This window comes from Petromyzon marinus, chromosome 50 (genome assembly GCF_048934315.1).
Source record: "Petromyzon marinus isolate PM22_M1 ecotype Great Lakes invasive population chromosome 50, UKy_Petmar_22M1.pri1.0, whole genome shotgun sequence".
Lineage (NCBI taxonomy): Eukaryota > Metazoa > Chordata > Hyperoartia > Petromyzontiformes > Petromyzontidae > Petromyzon > Petromyzon marinus.
The window spans coordinates 11,389,696-11,408,852 of NC_133716.1; the positions used below are offsets into that span (position 1 = coordinate 11,389,696).

Sequence of the window (19,157 nt, forward strand, 5' to 3'; positions counted from 1 at the left end):
GCGTTGAATCTACCCTAACATATAAACACCCAGGTCTGTGATTCTGTCATTCTGTCATTCTGTGACTAACGCAGCACGGATTGGTTGAAGTGCGTCACGTGACCGGGACCAAACAGCCAACCAACGCTTGGCGGGTCTATAGAGGGGCGGGTGAAAGTCCGCATCGAACCAAACCCCCAGCAAGGCCATCGACTTAACGACGAGAGGAAGCTTTTAATGAAGAAATAAAGTTATCTAATTCTAAACATAATTCAATTCAAAATATGTTTCACTTTAAAACTTCAAAACGGAGCATCAGGTGCTTGCGTGAATGTGTCCTTCGTGTGCAATTTTTTTCGTGACATTCCTGGCCTGAAGGCCGTAAATGGTTGTGAGGGGCGCCGCAGGTGCCCCCGAACAGCCCCTAGTCTCCAAATAGTGCACCACCATGTGTCATGGAAGGGCCACCGCAAGTTGACACCACACGACTTCATGAAGTTCCTTCAGTGTCCCCTTGGCCACGCGAGGTGGTGTTCAGTTTTCACTGCACCACAACGAGTGGTCAACACACCCCTGTTAAATTCACATTATGTGTTTAGTCTGTGGATCTGCAATACGCCACGTTAATCAAACACTGAAGTCTAAAACAATGTTTGTTTGTGCATCACGAGTGGTGACGCTATGATTATGTGGCTGTGGTTATCATGCGCCTATTGTGGTTAAATTGTGGTTATATTCTGGATGTGTTGAATATCTGGTAGTGGTTATGTTGTGGTTAAGCGTGTATGTATGGTGAACTTCTTTCGCACCGTACGTAGCCAACCATGGTTGTTGTGGTTTAATGCAGTTGTGGATACGATTGTGGTTATAATGCGGCCGCTATAGTTGTGGTTACAATGTGGTTGCAGTTATATTTGTGGCTTCAATTGTACAGGAAGTTGTAAAATAAGTTGTATAGCTGTTGCTAACATTCATAGACGCGGTGTGAATTAATACATTAATATGGAAATCGTTGTTCATCATTACAATGTCACATTGTTGTTAGTGTTGTTGATAAATTAGTACGCTTGTTGTTGATGTTATTAACAGTCATCGTATTGTTTGTATGCCAAATGATAGGTATTATTTTCGAGAGAACAATAATTATTTCCATACACCGACACCTACTGGTGACAAGTAGAAGCACAATTCTCCATTTAGAATGCATCATTCTGAATTGTCACTATACTTCGTGGTTAGCAAACTGAACCTGCTTACCCAGGTTTGATTCCGGGCTGTGACTAACGTCAGTTGCACGGTGGCGAGATGTTAACTACCTCGCCTGATATACAAGAGGTCGTGGGTTCGATCCCAACATTGACGCCTGCTGTATATTCGGAGTTTGCGTGTCTCTTCCCGTGGTCGTGTGGATTTTTCTCCGGGTCTCCCCACATTTTGAATCAACAGAGTATTTGGCTGCTATACATTTCCACATGATAAGCCAACTTCGTTGAGCTATCATTTGTGGCCAGGTCGCTTCTGAACAAGAGTTGCATAGCTCAGTGGGCATTAGGGGCCGTTCATAAATGACGTCACACGATTTTTTACCCCCCCCTCTCGTCACACGGCGTCACAAAAAGTCAGAACCCCCCCTCAAAGATGACGTCACAAAGCTCTGCCCCCCCCAAACCATATTTCCATTTTAAAAATAAAACATGCTTCAAATCGCTTTAAACTATTATAATTGTAGTGCGTATTTAATGTGGCGCTGCACTCTGATGTTGTAGGAGAAAACATTTATTAAAAAGTCTATTTAATTAAGTATAACGTGTTGTCTATATTTATTTAAAGTTGCGCATTTTGACGTGACGTCACATTTCTCAACCCCCCCCCCCCCCCTCATATTCTTAGCTCTTTCGGTAAAGTCACGTTGAAGGGAAGGGAAGCAATAAAATAATAAAAAAATATATAAAACAATAAAAATTCTTAGCTCTTTCGGTAAAGTCACGTTGAAGGGAAGGGAAGCAATAAAATAATAAAAAAATATATAAAACAATAAAAATTCTCACGACGTTTCGACCATAACACAAACGGTCGTCGTCAGGTGTGTCGGTTTGCCTTGTGTTGTGGCCGAAACGTCGTGATTTTTTGTTGTTTTATTTTTTACCTACGTGACTTTACCGGATAGAACCAAAGAATAGTGACGTTCTGTTTATGTGACAACCCTGACTCGTTGGCTGTGTCGGGTGGTGGCGGGTTTTAACGACACATTTATACGTCCCATAGGTCTGTTCGTAAGTCGATTTGTTTGTAACTTCAACGTTATTAATTCCAAACGTGGTGTATGGGGGAATGGCTGTAAAAGTTATCCACAGTAATCTCTTGTAGATGCCACTGGTTCTTTATGTTCTGCAGATGTAGATGCCACCACCGCCATCTATTACGCGGTTGAACTTACGGCTCTCTGTCCGAACAGGCAACTGGACATAATGGCAGGTCTGTTCTTATCGCTTAAAGTTCGTAAGGGGACGTCCATGAATGACGTCACGCACCGGGGGGGGGGGGGGGGGTCAGACATTTGTGACGATATGTGACGAGTAGGCTGGGGTTTGAGAAATGTGACGTCACATCAAAATGAGCAACTTTAAATAAATATAGACAACACGTTCTACTTAATTAGACTTTTTATTAAATGTTTTCTCCTACATCAAGGTGCAGCGCCACATTAAATACGCACTACAATGACAATAGTTTAAAGCGATTTGAAGCATGTTTAATTTTTTTTTGGGGGGGGGGGCAGAGCTTTGTGACGTCACATTTGAGGGGGGTTCTGACTTTTTGTGACGCCGTGTGACGAAGGAGGGGGTCAAAAATCGTCCAAAATCGCGTGACGTGATTTATGGACGGCCCCTAAGTCGAATGTTCGTAGGTTGAGGAAGTCCCCATACATAGCGCATTTCATACAATCTGAAGACGCTTTACATCAACGACGATGGGGATAAGGACATGAAGGTAACGGGGCAGCCAAAGAGTCGCAGGCTGCTGACCCTTGGTCCATTTGGACAGGGCCGCAGTGGAGACGGCCATGGGGATCGATCGTCGATAAGAATCGGATTAACACATTTAAATCGTACATTTAGCATCGATTGTTGTACGTCGGATTCGCGTAAGCTTCGCTGTAAAAAAATGTGTCGTTGGCACAAGTGCAACGCGACACAAGATGGACCCTCCACACGAACCACTATTTAGTACCCACTCTACCAAACTGCAGCGACTATTGCAATGAAACATAATAGATTCTAGAATCTATTGCATTTAAATCGAGAATCGAGTGACGGAGCCTTGGACCATTCCTACTATCAGACGATTTAAGGGGGGGGGGGGGGAGTTTTCTAAAACGAAACTGTAGCACATCACAATTATCGAAACACCTATTTGTTAAAAATATAAATGAAAAATACATATATGTTGTATCTGTACGTGAGTTAACCACCACACGACACATAATGCGTGATTAGTAATCCGTAATTTCCTTACCCTCCCCCCCCAGTGAGGAGCGAGGTGGTAGAACCCGCAGCATGGCCGCGCGCTTTGAGTGTTCACGCGCGCGTCCCTCACGTTAAAGTCGGATCCACGCCGCTCCCCTCCCTCGTCCACTGCCTCCTTCCCTTCCCCAGAGTTCCCTCAGAAAACCCACCAGCCATGGTGGACGAGAGCTACGCACCGGACAGGGACATGAAGGTAACGAGCGTCAGAGAATTCACCGCTTGCTTTGGCGCCAATTTCTCCGGCGCCTTGGCCACCGCCGAGCGAGGCCCCCTGCTGCGGTTCGGACTCCGTCGTCGTCGTCATTCTCACTCCACTGCTGGACGATTCCACGCCTCCTCAAGCCGTCTCTCGCAGTGTCGCGATGTTAATGATTAACTGAGCACGCAGATTTGACGTCTTCCTGTTGTGTGTACACTGTCTCTCGGGCGCGTAGTATTCTGTCACGATGCCGTGGCACCTTAAGGAGCCGCCGTCGCCTAAAGTTAACCGAAGATAAAATGCATAGAGGGGTAGATGCGTGATGTCGTTCACTTGCGAACACAAATCTGGCTGCCCTTCTGACGATGCTAGCTGTATTTGCTGGCGAAACGTCGTACTCGGATTGTAAATGTTGTGGGTTTACTCTCCAACACACCGGTGTGCTGTACTAATGACTAATTGTCATGTTCTGTTTACGTGACAAACCCCTTACTAGTTGGCTGTGTCGGGTGGTGCCGGGTTTATGGACATTTACGCGTGTTAAACTAAGTACTTTAATATTGTCATCGTTTTAATACACACACATACTTTTTTCCGTGTAATAGTTTGAGTAAATGTGTTATTTTGTATTATTATTTACCATCAGGCCCACCAAAACTAAGCATTTGCCTTGGGTATATTTTATATCATCAGATCCTCACCACCTCAAACTCCCCCACGAGTGATGTTGTTGGGGGGGCAGTCGTGTAGAGAGTGGAGACGTTTCCGTGCCTCAGCGATTGTGCTTATAAGCGGCTGTCCGGTTTGGCACCCCGAGATCTCAACTCCGAATCAGTGGAGAGCAATTGTCTTTTAATCGGCTGCGTAACGCTGTGTGGAAACTACCTGGTCTGTCACTTAACACAAATCCGAGTCTTCTCGGCCACCGTCATGCCCTCCCTGTTCAATGCTTGCGACACGTAGAGCCATCTAAAGGAATATCCTGCCTACGATCCATCCTGAGGTTTAACCAGGCTGGATTCTGTGAGATCACAGATTCATGACAGATCTGGACATATTCCCATCAGTGAGTTCCTCCGACATGCTAAGGCTGCGTTGGCTGGGTCACGTAGCCCGCATGCCCAACCACTACATGCTAATACAGCTTCTGTTTGGTCGGATAGAGGGGGATGAACTTGCACGGCACGGGCTGGAGAAGAGATGGACTGATCTGGTACAGGACGATGTGGAGCTGAGTGGACTTGCCGAAGATTGTTACCAGCGTTGTCAGATTCGGTCTCTGTGGATGAGATTTGTGAAGGACACTGCTGGGGACTTGGAGACAATCGCCCTCCCGCAATAACGGAGGGCAGAGAATTGACGCTCACAACAACGAGTGGAACGCCGGGCGTATAAAACGCAGAGGAGTTGGCATAGTGGGCAGCACAGCGGGTGCATCTGCCAGTCAGCTCATGGCACCTGGGTCTCTTCTGTGACCTCCAGCCAGCGGGCCTTCGACATTTCACGTGGTCTCAGTGTGCCTGGCATGGTTTTGCGAGCGTTTTGTGAGCCTCTGTTAGGGTATTAATTAACGAACATAAGTGTTTGTGTATTTATGTCTGTTCGTTTGTCTGTATTTATGTTGTATTTGTGTTTGCATGTTTATGTGTGTGCGTTTTATTTAATGTACACTACTTAATGTACATTAGGATATAGATTGTCCAGTGTGGTGTACATTATCGTGTAAAGTAGTGTATGGTAGATATTGTAGTCTGATATAATTTAGTTATATAGTGTAGCATGTGGTGGATTGCGTGGTGTATTGCGTGGTGTATAGTGTGGTGTATAGTGTTGTGTATTGTGTGGTGTATTGTGTGAGGTATTGCGTGGTGTATTGCGTGGTGTATTGCGTGGTGTATTGCGTGGTGTATTGCGTGGTGTATTGCGTGGTGTATTGCGTGGTGTATTGTGTGGTGTATAGTGCAGTGTATGAGTGTGAGCTGCCATGCAGTTTGAGGGTGAGTGTGGTGAGTCTGAAGTGAGTGTGAGCAGGGGGTGAGTATGTGTGTCTAACCACTGCATTCTGCACACACAAGTGCAATCAAGAATCAGATCATGACTGGATAATCGCGGTCCATCAAATCACGAAGTGGGTGGATCGTTGCCTCCTTTACGGGTATTGTGATTATTATGTGTTGTTCATGTTTTTGTTTGTTGCGGTTGCACCCGAGTCAAGAGCCGCATGGCTCACAGGGCTATACCTAATAAATGAAACTGAATGTAACGCAGATCTTCCGTGAAGCTGCGTTTATAACCGCTCCACCCCCCCCCCTCCCTCTTGGCGTTCACCCCCAGGAGTTCCAGTTCCGGCAGATGAAGCGCGTGCGTGCGTTTGTGCCACCGGGCTTGCTGCCCTGCGACCGCGTGAGCCTCCTGGCCGTGTCCAGTCGCTACGGCCTGCTGTTCGTGGGCGTCCCCTCAGGCCTGCGTGTGTACGAGACGCGCAGCCTCGTGGCGGCCAACACGCTGGGCGGGGACATGGACACCGTGGGTGAGGAGGAATTCTTTTTCTCCCCCATCGTTATCCCGATTGTGAATCGTTGCCTCCTTAACAGGTGTTATTTTGTGACGATGTCGATGTAACGCAAATCTTCTGTGAAGCTGTCATCGTCACCAATTAGATGTTCAGGAGGCAATAATTCGTCATGAGAATCCATTCGGATCTCTCACAGCAGTGCAACCCTCCCATTGCGGAGAACATCCTGATTGAGCTGTAAACCTCTCATTACTTCCACCCCATTTCCCTGCCCACCCCCAATCGGTGGGTTCTTTCTTAGGCCCACTCAAGCCCATCGCAATGGTGGGCAAAGTTAAAACTGATGATTACGCGTTAACTTTTACGATGTAGTTGAAATATTTCACTGGTTATGATAAAGGCTGGCGTGACCCATCGCGTTGTCATGAGCCATTGCCCTGTAGATGCGCGCTGATGCGCTGATGCCGTGTCCCCCAGGCTATCTCACAAAAGCGTGAAGCTCCGCTGACGAGGACAAATACTCGGGACATATTTGTCAAGCTTGTTGTTTAATGACCTCTCTCCGTTGACATTGCATGTCAACTCAAGGTAGTGATGTCAGTGACATCTTGATAGTGCTGTGATGGTGTGCATGACCTTAAGTCGGTTTTCCCATCAACAAGGATTTAAGTTCGTGTTGTGTAGGCTGGGACTCGCAGCCTCGGTGTGTCTCTCCAAAAGGTAATTTCCTGCTCAAATTAGTATTTAGGCAGTGGTCATCTCCTGTGTACAGCCCTGTAGAGCCAGTGATAGAAATTCGACATTCTGATGGTGAGAGTGACTCTCTTCATAGGACAACCACTGCTGACTTGGCCACAAAGTGGTGGTAACGTTTTTTTGGTTTGGTCACGTGAATGTAAATGTGTCATACACCCACTTCCACCCGACACAGAAAATTAGTAAGGTTTGTTACATGATCAGAACGTGCCATTTATTATTACTGCAGTACACAGGTGTGTTGGAGAGCATCTATTGAAATTGCGAGAAATACAAATGGTTTCAACGGTTCTGATAGCTATTTGCTTATTGCTGCTTGGAAACGTATCATTTAGTAATAACTGCAATACAATAGTTAATGTTCTTTCATTGAAATCGATACAGCTTTTAATGCAACACTACTGATCCTTTCGTATCTTACACACAACACACATACCATTCACACAACACCCTTACTTTATATCCAGACACACAATACTAAAATTACACTCGGCACATTGTGCATACGCCACGGGCTCTGCACAACACAAAACCGAATCAACACGCGCACCACAGTTTCTGCATAGAACACAAACACACGTTAATGCACAACTATCAACTATTTCACATATAACTAATAATCTCAGGTGATGAACTGACAAATCTAACAAGTTACATGTATAATTTTATATCAACATAATTTATATAAATACATTAACCCCCTAGGTCCTACTCACTTGTAGGCGCACAGTGATGATATCACCTTCCCCTATTTAAGACCGAAAAACAGGAACACATCTTCATAAGTCTGGCAAAATCGCCAGATGGTGTTGGTTGTAATATATGTATGTATGATGAACTTCTTTAGCACTGTACGTAGACAACCATGCCAATCGGAGGTGCGGGGGAAGGACTACAAACTAAACACAAAAAGCAGCAATCACCGTACTCAATTGTAAATGTTGTGGATTCACCAACACACCGGTGTGCTGCAAGTAGTAATAAATTGGCACGTTCCATTCATGTGACAAACTTGACGAATTGTCTATTGAGGTGGATGTAGGACATATTCACATTTACTCGACCTAACCCAAAAAACTGTTTCCTCATGGCTAATATGGGTCAGGAAAGCCTACATGTTAAAATTTGGTACTCACTTTATCGACCCCAGAGGGATAATGGGCTGAGGCGACTGCTTTTTGTGTTTAGTATGTTGCCTTCCCCCCACCTGCACATCCAATTAGCATGGCTGGCTACGTATGGTGCGAAAGATGTTCTACATACTTACATACAGTAAATACAAGCCCCAACGATGATTTTAACTCGCAAACCTTTGGATTATGAGCCGCGCGCTCTGCTGCCGAGTAACATGGCTTGAAGGGCTGCTGGTTTTTTTGCTTGGTGTTCACGAGCGCCGTGTGTCCCCCCCTTCCCCTTCTCCAGTGGAGGACGTGGAGCACGTGGAGCTGCTCTTGCCCCAGCAACCGCACCAGATGTCGCTGTCGTCGGACGAGCTCACGCTCGCACTGTGCCTACGCCACGCGCCCGGCACCGCCGTGCACTTCTACGACGTCCGTGCACTCGCCAAGAAGGTGATCGATGACCTCAACATTCAGCTGTCTCGCCCGATGACTTCTGCACTCGGCTCGGCTGACGTGCAGCCATCCAGTGTATCGTGCACCCATTACTCTCAAACGTATAGCCGTACACTCGCCCAGTCTCTCAAACATACAGCCATACACTCACCAAGTCTCTCAAATATACAGCCATACACTCACCAAGTCTCTCAAATATACAGCCATACACTCACCCAGTCTGTCAAACATACAGCCATACACTCACCCGGTCTCTCAAACATACAGCCATACACTCACCCGGTCTCTCAAACATACAGCCATACACTCACCCAGTCTGTCAAACGTAAAGCCATACACTCACCCGGTCTCTCAAACATGCAGCCATACACTCACCCAGTCTGTCAAACGTAAAGCCATACACTCACCCAGTCTGTCAAACATACAGCCATACACTCACCCAGTCTCTAAAACATGCAGCCATACACTCACCCAGTCTGTCAAACGTAAAGCCATACACTCACCCAGTCTGTCAAACATACAGCCATACACTCACCCAGTCTCTCAAACATACAGCCATACACTCACCCAGTCTCTCAAACATACAGCCATACACTCACCAAGTCTCTCAAATATACAGCCATACACTCACCCAGTCTCTCAAATATACAGCCATACACTCACCCAGTCTCTCAAACATACAGCCATACACTCACCCAGTCTCTCAAACATGCAGCCATACACTCACCCAGTCTCTCAAATATACAGCCATACACTCACCCAGTCTCTCATACATACAGCCATACACTCACCCAGTCTCTCAAACATGCAGCCATACACTCACCCAGTCTCTCAAATATACAGCCATACACTCACCCAGTCTCTCAAACATGCAGCCATACACTCACGCAGTCTCTCAAATATACAGCCATACACTCACCCAGTCTCTCAAATATACAGCCATACACTCACCCAGTCTCTCAAACATACAGCCATACACTCACCCAGTCTGTCAAACGTAAAGCCATACACTCACCCAGTCTCTCAAATATACAGCCATACACTCACCCAGGCTCTCAAACAGTCACCCAGTCTGTCACTCTCCCAACCACTCAGTTTCACTCATCCAGTCATACACTCACCCAGTCTCTCAAACGTATAGCCACCCTGCCTCTCACTCACCCAGCCACTGCATATGTCACTCACCTTGCCATACACTCATCCAACATCCCAGTCACCAATTCTCTAAAATGCACAGCCATATAGCCACTTAGTCTCTCAAGCATAGTCACTCGGTATCAACCAGCCAGCCACACAGCTACCCAGCCATGCAGTCATGCTTATAATGTATTTTCTATGGGAACACTTAGGAATGTAATAGAAATAAAAAATCACAATTCTAAAGCTCAAACATTTAACAGCATGCAAAGCTATACCGACTTGTTGCATGACACAAACTAATTACGAGCTTTGTTGTGAAGAATATAAATGTTAAAATGAATAAGCAGATGTTCATAGGCAATTACCCTCTCTCTAAGAGATGAGTCCTAGTTCGACGTAAAATTATATCATATGAGCGTCGTGGAGGTAAAAAAAATAACAAAATAAATAAGCAGGCTATTGGACCTGTGCTCCCTACCATCACTAACCCACAGTGACCAATGAGGTGAAGTTGGGTCCAATAACCTCCACGACCCACATGGCATGGGGAGGCCCTCATCCAGCAGTGGATGGACAATAGGGCTGTGGATGCACACCTGTGCCGTAACAGGGTGTTGTTGATACCGTGGGGCGTCACGCTTAGGAGCGCATGAACCCCTCTCTGCGTGCCGTGCGTCACGCTCGCAGCGTTGACGGCGATTGCGCTGTCAGGTCGTTGCCGTATAATCCCGTGTGACGATATTGTAACAGATTGATGGTGCCGTGCAGGGTCGTGCCGCCCCCTTCTCCGTGCTGCACCTGCCGGGCGCTGCCGACACATGCGCCCTCGACATGAAGTGGAACCCGGCCGCGCCGTCGGTGGCGGCCGTGTGCCTGTCGGACGGCGGGGCGCACGTGCTGGATGTGTCAGGGCCGCCCTGCATCTCCGCGTCCCTGCCGCCAAGCGCCAGCGTCACCGCCAGTACGAACCCCGTCCCCGCCCTCACGCTTCCCATGAGTCCTCGCTGCCACTGACCCGATGCCACGCAAGAGCAGGCGCCTGGCTTCCTAAAGGATGACAACTATCGACTTACATAAAATCTGCACGAATTTTTAAAAAGCACACATTGGGGATGATGATCATGATGACAATGATGGGTTGAGTAAAAATCCGGGCCAGGAATCGAACTGCATTCATCCAACTCTGAGTCTCATGCTCTGACCACACGACGTGTTTCCTTACAACTCAAATTACATGAATGCACAAGACACGGTCTTGTTCTAACAGATTATTTTTATATCCTCGTTTGAGGTTGGCTTAATCCATCGTAATCATCTCTCCAGCTTAAATAAACATTACTACCACAATGTGGGAAGTCTACAGAGCTCATCCTCATGTGTCTTATACAATTTCTTACTGCATCTGTGCTCACCGGAAAACACTTAAGCTGAAGGTTTTTGCCGGTAGTTTTACGTCTGGTTGTACGTGGAGAGACGGACTGGTTGCTGCAATAATGTTGAGGGATCGAGAGCGTAGACACACAAAATCGCACACATAAAGACAAAGATTCCATGTCTCGCCTTGAACAGACTGTTAGGGCAAGTCCTGTTGGCGAGCGCCTGTGAAGGCAGGTGCGGCACACGAGGGTTGGGTGGCCAACATCACTCCCGGCTGCCTTCGTCTCCCCAGTGCTGATGCACATGGCACGAGGTGGTCATTTAAAGCGGAGTCGACCTAAGGGAGACCCAGCCATGGTTCACATTCACTACTGTTATTGGTCACGAGCGGGGAATCTAACTCGGGTCGCCAGGTTCGTAGTCCAGTGCGCTAACCACTACGCTTTTGCTCCCCGAATCACGCAACAGCAATTACAGCCGCCATTCGCCACTAAGTGGCGATGACATCACCACGGCGCTTGTGCCAGGCTAGGTGCCCTTTGCGGCCGCGTGAAGTGTCGAAGGCTCACTGGCTGGAGGACTCAGGTGCCGTGGGTTGACTGACTGAGATGACTGGCAGATGCACCACCTGTGTTCCCCTATTTGTGCACCGACACACACACACGTATGCTTCTCAGTAAGCTTCTTCATGAAGTATTTAATTGAGGTACGCTGTTTGTACCCGTTTGTGCAGTTTGCTGGAGTCCAAAGGGAAAGCAGTTGGTGTGTGGGAAAATAAATGGAACCATGGCTCAGTACACACAGGTAAGTCCGTCTGTGTTTGTTATGTACTCTGAGGATGTGTTATTATTGTGTGTGTGGAAATGCGTGTGCATTTGTCTTTTGTGGAGTGTGGGCATATGTTTTTGCACGCATTGGTTAGCAAACTGTGCTATGAACCCAGTAATCCGAGTTAGTCCGCTCACAATCGACATCGGTGACGAATATCTGAGCAGCTCCTGTGTCTCCTCTAGGTGGTCTCTGCCTTAAATGAGTACCTGGAGCGGTGTGTAAACACGGCCACTCGGGAGACAAGAGCAGCCCGTGTGTGTTGCTGGCCACCCACTCTTTCGTGTGTCGTGTTGGCCTTAAATGGTGCTCGCTAACAGCACTTGCCCCAACACTGTACTGGCAATCTGGACACAATGACTCAATATTCACATGAGTGGAACATGGTATTTTAAACTGTCCTGGGCCTCACCTGGGCAACTCAACCGTACAGCGAACCGAGTACCCTGTGCGGTGGTGACCTCGGCCACAGTACACGTTGGGGTATGAGGGTCATGTTCTCTCTGGCTCCATCACTGTTCACCATTGATTTATGGCTACGTAGTTTGAGGAGGACCATTCCATGGCTGAAGCTGGGGAATTTCCATCTGGTACAGATTGCCTGGCCAGGTGGCTCCGGTGGAAGTGCGGGTGACTGGTCGACAATGTTACATATGTTGTTGGGCAAGTAGATGTGATGGGAACGTTGAACGGTTTAATTACGGGTGTTTGAAGCCTGTGTACGAATCCAGCATCTCGGCGGTGTTCGCTCTGCGCATCTGAACATAGCCATCGTGAGCCCTCTGCTTCCACCTGACCGCCTCCGCGGTTCGTAAGTATCCTCCCGTGTGGACGTTGTGTTTGAGTGCAGAGCCTGCAGGAGAAGCGGCAGATTCCCTGTGCCCCCTTTTACGCCGAGGACCCGGTGAGAGGTACGGAAACGCGTGCGCGCACAGTCCCAAGGTGTAGAGCGCCAATGCCGTTCTTGGTAACCTGTCCTCTATCCTGTACACGTGTGCCCTCCTCCCATTGTAACCTCCTCTTCCTGGTTACATCTGCAATACTGTGTTACCACGTTGTATTCCAGTCTTCCGAATTGTTTACCCTATCCTGCCCCGATCGTTTTCTGCACGGTGTCTTTTTTGTCAACAGGTTGTGTGTATATCGTTTGCGTATCAGGCGTATTGTGTGTACAGTATAACGTGCCATTCTACTGTCTACCCTGCTTGTTTACTGTGTAAACTTCAGTGAGAGTGTTTCTGTCTTTATGAATGTGTACGTGTCTGTTTTCTGTATATACGGTACGTGTGTTTGCGTGTACGTACTTGTGTGTGTATGTGTGTGGAGTGGTGACGCATTCGTAAGCATACAGCGCTTCAAACCCAGAGACCTGAGTTTGATTTGCAGCCTTGCCTAACACCATTGGTGAGTGATATCAGAACTGGTCCCATGCCTCCTCTCGGTCAACTTAGCCTTAAATGAAGTGCCAATATGTTGTATAAACATCAGCACTGTAGTGACAAAGGTGGCCAGAGGTATTCCTGACCATGCCCCAGGCCTATTTTTATAGGTTACTTGCTAACAGCCCTTGACCCAATAGTCTTTATAGGCTATGCTGTGGAACTTTTGTATTTTTTATTTTATGTAAAAGTATGACGATGCATGCGTATGCGCATTTGTGTTTGGGTTAATACGTAGGCATAATTGCATGCGTCTGCGTGCATGTCTCAAAGTCCACCTCGGCTGGCACAAGTACCGTTGTAATGTCATCGCCACTCAGCGGTGAACGGCTGTTGTTGTTGTCCAGTTTGCGTCCACGTGTAAGACTGTGTGTGCCTGTTTGCGTGCGTGCAGTGCTAGACGTGTGGTGGGTCAGCACGCACGTGTTTGCGGTCGTGTACGCCGCAGCGGATGGAAGTCTTGACTGTTCACCCCAGCTCGTCCTCATCACGCTGCCGGTGAGGAGTGCTGGGGGGGGGAAGGGGGGGAGGAGGTGGACCCGGGGGTTAGGGGGTGCACCCTTCATCATTACCTGTAAAATAAGGGGCAGACTTAAAGCCAAATCGTGGTAATGAGATTGCAACAGTAGTCCTTGGAGGTAACGCACCCCCCGAAACAACCACTACAGTATCTAGCAGAGAGAAGGAAGCAATGGTGAGGTATCAACAATAATGGCCGTGATGACCTGTTGACCTTGGGTTGCGTGCTATCGTATTGTTGCATTGTATGTGATTGTGTTGTATGTAATTGTATGGTTTTATCGCTCTGTGCAATGATGTAACAGAAGAAAGATGAGAAGACCCAAGAGAAGTTCGTAAACTTCAGCGACCTGTGCTTTGCCCCCAAGTCGGAGCGGCAGCACCGCTACTACCTGCACCACGTTGACGAGTGGTCAGTGCAAAACCACACACATGCAAAAAAGACAAGGTCCCTTCGTAGTTTTTTGTCTGTGAACCTATCTCTGACTTTACCGAAAAACCCAAAGAATAAGATCCCGCTCATAGCATTAACAGACTGTTGGGGCAAGTGCTGTTAGCGAGTGGTGGGTGGCCAGCACCATGCTCGACTGCCGGTGTCTCCTGAGTGGCAATGTTTACACACCGCACCAGATGCTCATTTGGGGCTGAGTCGACCTAGGGGAGGCCCAGGACTGCTTTAGATAATCGCCACTGGTGTTGGCCATGAACAGAAATCAATCTTGGGTCCCTGGGTTCGTAGTGCAGCGCGTTAACCGCGACACTTCCACTCCCCACGCACACAGAGACAAAAACAAACATTATGAGACCTCCTTTGCCAGAAACAAGATATAGGAATAGGTTTTACCCTTTTAACTGGCACAAAAACTGACACCTTTATTCAAGGCATCATGTTTGCAATAACCACAATGCAAGCAGTCAAAATGTTTGCAAGCAGTCAAAATGTTTGCATTTTGACTGCTTGTGTATGGTTATTGCAAACATGATGCCTTGAATAAAGGTGTCAGTTTTTGTGCCAGTTAAAAGGGTAAAACCTATTCCTAAAAACAAACATCTCCCCACCTCTGTATATAGCCACCGTGTGAGGCTGGGTCATCTTACAAGTAGCTGCTGTTTACACATCACAACAAGTACCGATTCAAAGCCGAGTCGACACAGGAAATTCCTAGGGCAGGTGCAGACACTTTTTGTATCTGAGCCTGATCCTTTGCGTGTGCTAATAGACCCTCACATTAACACTAGACAGATGGATGGGCACAAAGAATATTCCCTGGACATAGCAATAGGTGGTTTGTTCCACACGTGTACGTTTTCTCAGCCGCTTGTTAGCTACGTGGTCTTCTGGGTTGGGCTGCATGTTGGGCATTACCTGTGCAGTCATATTTGTTTGAGCAGGGGGATACTTGGACTTGGTGTGGTTTTGAAGGATCCCTCGCCTTGTTTGATTGCAGGGACCTCATCGTGGCTGCCTCTTCGGTTTCCACCGATGTTGGGCTCTTGGCCAAGCAGAAGGAAGACCCGGTGAGTTTTCCCCTCCCTTATCTTTTGCTGGTTCCATCGTCTGGGTCAAAAAGTGCCTTCCCTTCTGCAGTTGGTGTCAGAGGCTTAAAGCAAAGTAGGAATCTCGGTTTTGCTGAGAAACCCCCATTGGGAATTGTCCTTTGAGCCTCGGTTGACGCTCTGCTCGCTGTGCTCAGTTGTTTGGGGCTGCACTGTGGTTATGTTGGGTGGTGGGGTGGTGCAGTGGTAACCATTCCTCACAGGGGCTTGGTTTGTTTCCACTCAGAGTTTGTATGTTCTCCCCCTGTTCTGCGTGGGCTGCATCCAGGTTCTCCGGTTTCTGCCCATCGCTATAAAACAACGTTCAGCAAAAGCTCTGTTATCCTGCATCAATGGGAAGTGGAAGGTGCCAGTTATTAAAATATGCCGGTTATCTGAGAGTTAACCTTACGGTTCACCAAATATTCCAAGTAAATAAGAAATAAATTAAGCCTGCATTTTAACTATGATATAAGAAATACATAATATAGGTTTTTTGGGGTTAGATCACGTAAATATATAAATATGTTCTTCTTTGGTTCTTTCAGTAAAGACACGTAGAATGAAATAATAAAATAAAACAATAAAATTCTCACGACGTTTTATTTTATTATTTCATTCTCGTTCTACGTGACTTTACCGAAAGAACCAAAGAAGATGATTCCTTGCAGTCACGAAAGCTTTAAATCGAAATATAAATATGTTGTTAAACCCGCCACCACCCGACACAGCCAATTAGTAAGGTTTGTCACGTAAACAGAACATGCCAATTCGTTACTAGTACAGCACATCGGTGTGTTGGAGAGCCAAACCACAACATTTGCAATCCGAGTACGACGTTTCGCCAGTGATTACAACGAGATTCATCAGCAACAGCCAGAGGTACCTACCAGTCAGTTGTAGAGCATTCTAAGTTTATTGTAGAGAAGCAGTGGGGCCATTTAGAGTACAGTATACAGTAGAACAGTACTGTATGTACAGACTGTCGCTATCGCCACCACTCGGCAGCGTTCTGTAGCTCCCGCAAACAACAACGGATCTACGAGAAGTGCACGGCAAGATGCTGGATGGCTATCGGAATTTTTCTGGATACGTGAAAAAAGATTTGTATTTCCCTCTATGACAGATGCCGGTTAATAGAGCATTCAGGATGATAAAGCGCCGGATAACAGAGTTTCTGCTGTACAAACGTAACTGATACTGGCAAAAACATTCCAATGTAAAAAAAAATACTTTAAGATTACTCAATTGGAATGACACACAACAGCAACGTTGCTCCCTGCTTTGAGTGACTTGGCAGGACAAGCCTGAAAAAAATATATTTAGACTCTGGCTTTCCTGGGTAAACAAGCATAATTATAATGTTGTAATTAGGCACCACACTAATTTACATGATATGTGCACATTAATTATAGAGATGGCAGTGGGACAAGTATGTTGTTTGCTTCCGACCCTAATGTAAGATAATGACGGTTGAAACCGTGAGGGAGACAGTCGCGATATCTCTCGATAAGCCAGTGACTGTGAACCTGTTTGTGTTATATTTAATTTGTTTATTTGTGATTTATTTTATACAATTTTTTTTTCATAATACAAATCTGCAAGATTTGTTTCTAAGAGATCGCTGTTGCAATACTCCCTTAGCTTGTCCTTGCATCAAGTCGTGGAATGTGATAGTCCTGCTTGTAGCATCGTTCGCCTTTAAAGATTAGTCCTATACTGCCAGCACTTGGACTGTGCTCACTTCGTCTGTGCAGATGAGCAAACGGTTCTGCTGAAACCCCTGTGTCCATTGCAAAAGTTGAGTAGTGCTTGGGAAGGGGGCAAACAAAAACAAAGTATTGTGTCTGTGTTGGCGAGGATGTGGTAGTGTAGCGATTTAATGCACTGCACTGCGAACCCGGCAACACGAGTTTGATTCCTGCTGAGAGCTAACCTTGGTGAAACATATCTGAACCAGTCCTGGGTCTCCTCTAGGTCGACTCGGATTCATAGGAGTACCTGGTGCAATTTATAAACATGGGAGATGAAGGCAGCCGGGCGTGATGCTGGCCACACAACCCATGCTCGCCAACATCATTTGCCTTCAACAGTTTATTATGGTCGTGGGGGGGTTCTTTGTCTTTGCGGCATAACCACCGCTGTGTGTGTGCCCTCTCCAGACGCAGTGGGAGACCTGGACCCTGGAGGACTCCAGCCGCGCTGTGTGCCCCGTCAATGAAAACGACGATGACACGCTGCCCATGGGCATGGCCATCGACCGCAGCACCCACATGCTCATCCCCATAGGTGCCCTGCCCGTTTGTGTGCCCACCCCCCGCAGTGGTCCCTTGCCCAGCCCTAGAGGTAGACCTGCCCTATATCGATATGCCCATGTCTATTCGCATAGCTCTCACTACATTCTACGCTCATACGCACCCTTACCAGTACCCCGTGAATACATGCGCATGCCCAAGCACACTTGGGCCATCTATGTCTGCACATTTCCTCCACTTGGACCTGTAAGGCCTAAACTCAGGATAGATCTATAACGATTTACCCCCTCACGGATAGACAATGTTTATTTATTTCAATATTCAAACTGGAAAATCCCTTGCGATGGAACATCTTGGTTTACAGGTGGGCCCCCATACAATGATAACGCATAACAGCCTGTTTGCAAACATTTAGAATCTACGAGTTGGCCTGCGGCCACATCTACAACACTAAAGCTTTTTGCTGCTGCCTGCTGCACACATTCAATTCAATGCTTTGAGTACCTTAAATCAACAGGGAAGTTAAAAGCTATGAACTGTTTTTTTTATTTTACCAGGCAAGACGCACTGAGCTATATAGCTCTTTTTCAGAAGTGACCTGGCCATAAATGATCGCTCAACGAAATGGCTTATCACGTGGAAATACTCTTAGACGCATGTTTCTAAATGTGGAGGGAAAACCCGGAGAAAAATCCCATGTAACCACGGGGAGAATATCCAAACTCCAAAATAAACAGCAGGCATCCGGGTTGGAATCGAACCCATGACCTCCTGTATACCAGGCAAGGTAGTTCACATCTTGCTATCATGGTGCCTCTGTAGGCCTCACCCCTCTTTTTAAGGTCCCGCCTCTTTCTGTTTAGGATTTGCCCCTTCCGAGACACATGGTTGGGATTGTTTGGGTCTTAGAGTATTATAATGAGAGATAAATTATCCAGTTTGCATTTATACATTGAACATAATAGCCAATTATACATATAATTAATAATTAACTGGTGCAAGCCGCCAGTGCGAGTGGAACGTTAAATAGTCATAACAGTTGCACATCCATAATACAGGTTTTTTGGTTTAGATCGCGGTAATATAAATGTGTCGTTAAACCCGCCACCACCCGACACAGCAAATTAGCAAGGTTTGTCACGTAAACAGAACATGCCAATTCGTTACTAGTGCAGCACACCAGTGTGTTGGAAAGTAAATCCACAACAATAATTACAACTATAGCCAGTAATTACAACTAGCATCAACAGGCGAGAGCCAGATGATGCTGTCGGGTGGTGGCGGGTTTAACAACATTTATATTTATGCAATCTATCCTAAAATACCTGTATTATGGATGTTATTGGTCACATAAGCCTACTTGTTGAACAGTTGCACATGTTGTGCAACTGTTTAACAAGAGACCGGCAGCTTCACATCTGTGTGCTTCTGGAAGATTGTTCCATGCTGAAGTGGCTTTGTGTCTGCGTGAGCGTGTGCCCGAATTGTTAGAATTCGGGGATCCTATGAGATT

General features: G+C 46.8%; 1 protein-coding gene across 2 annotated transcripts in view; it reads left to right on the forward strand.

The window, feature by feature from the left end:
• The first annotated feature begins 2,796 nt into the window (after positions 1-2,796).
• NUP214 (nucleoporin 214) overlaps positions 2,797-19,157 on the forward strand; it is a 46,941-nt gene continuing 30,580 nt past the window's right edge. Inside the window, exons 1-11 of one of the 2 annotated variants that reach the window (XM_032973332.2) lie at positions 2,797-2,970; positions 3,636-3,699; positions 6,040-6,235; positions 8,399-8,547; positions 10,441-10,651; positions 11,801-11,871; positions 12,746-12,806; positions 13,729-13,832; positions 14,159-14,265; positions 15,302-15,371; positions 17,552-17,678. In XM_032973332.2, coding sequence (XP_032829223.2) covers positions 3,661-3,699; positions 6,040-6,235; positions 8,399-8,547; positions 10,441-10,651; positions 11,801-11,871; positions 12,746-12,806; positions 13,729-13,832; positions 14,159-14,265; positions 15,302-15,371; positions 17,552-17,678 — 1,135 coding nt within the window. In that variant the 5' untranslated portion in view covers positions 2,797-2,970; positions 3,636-3,660. Of the gene's footprint in view, positions 2,971-3,494; positions 3,700-6,039; positions 6,236-8,398; positions 8,548-10,440; positions 10,652-11,800; positions 11,872-12,745; positions 12,807-13,728; positions 13,833-14,158; positions 14,266-15,301; positions 15,372-17,551; positions 17,679-19,157 lie in introns of those variants that run through there. The other variant, XM_032973333.2, reaches the window with a different exon arrangement.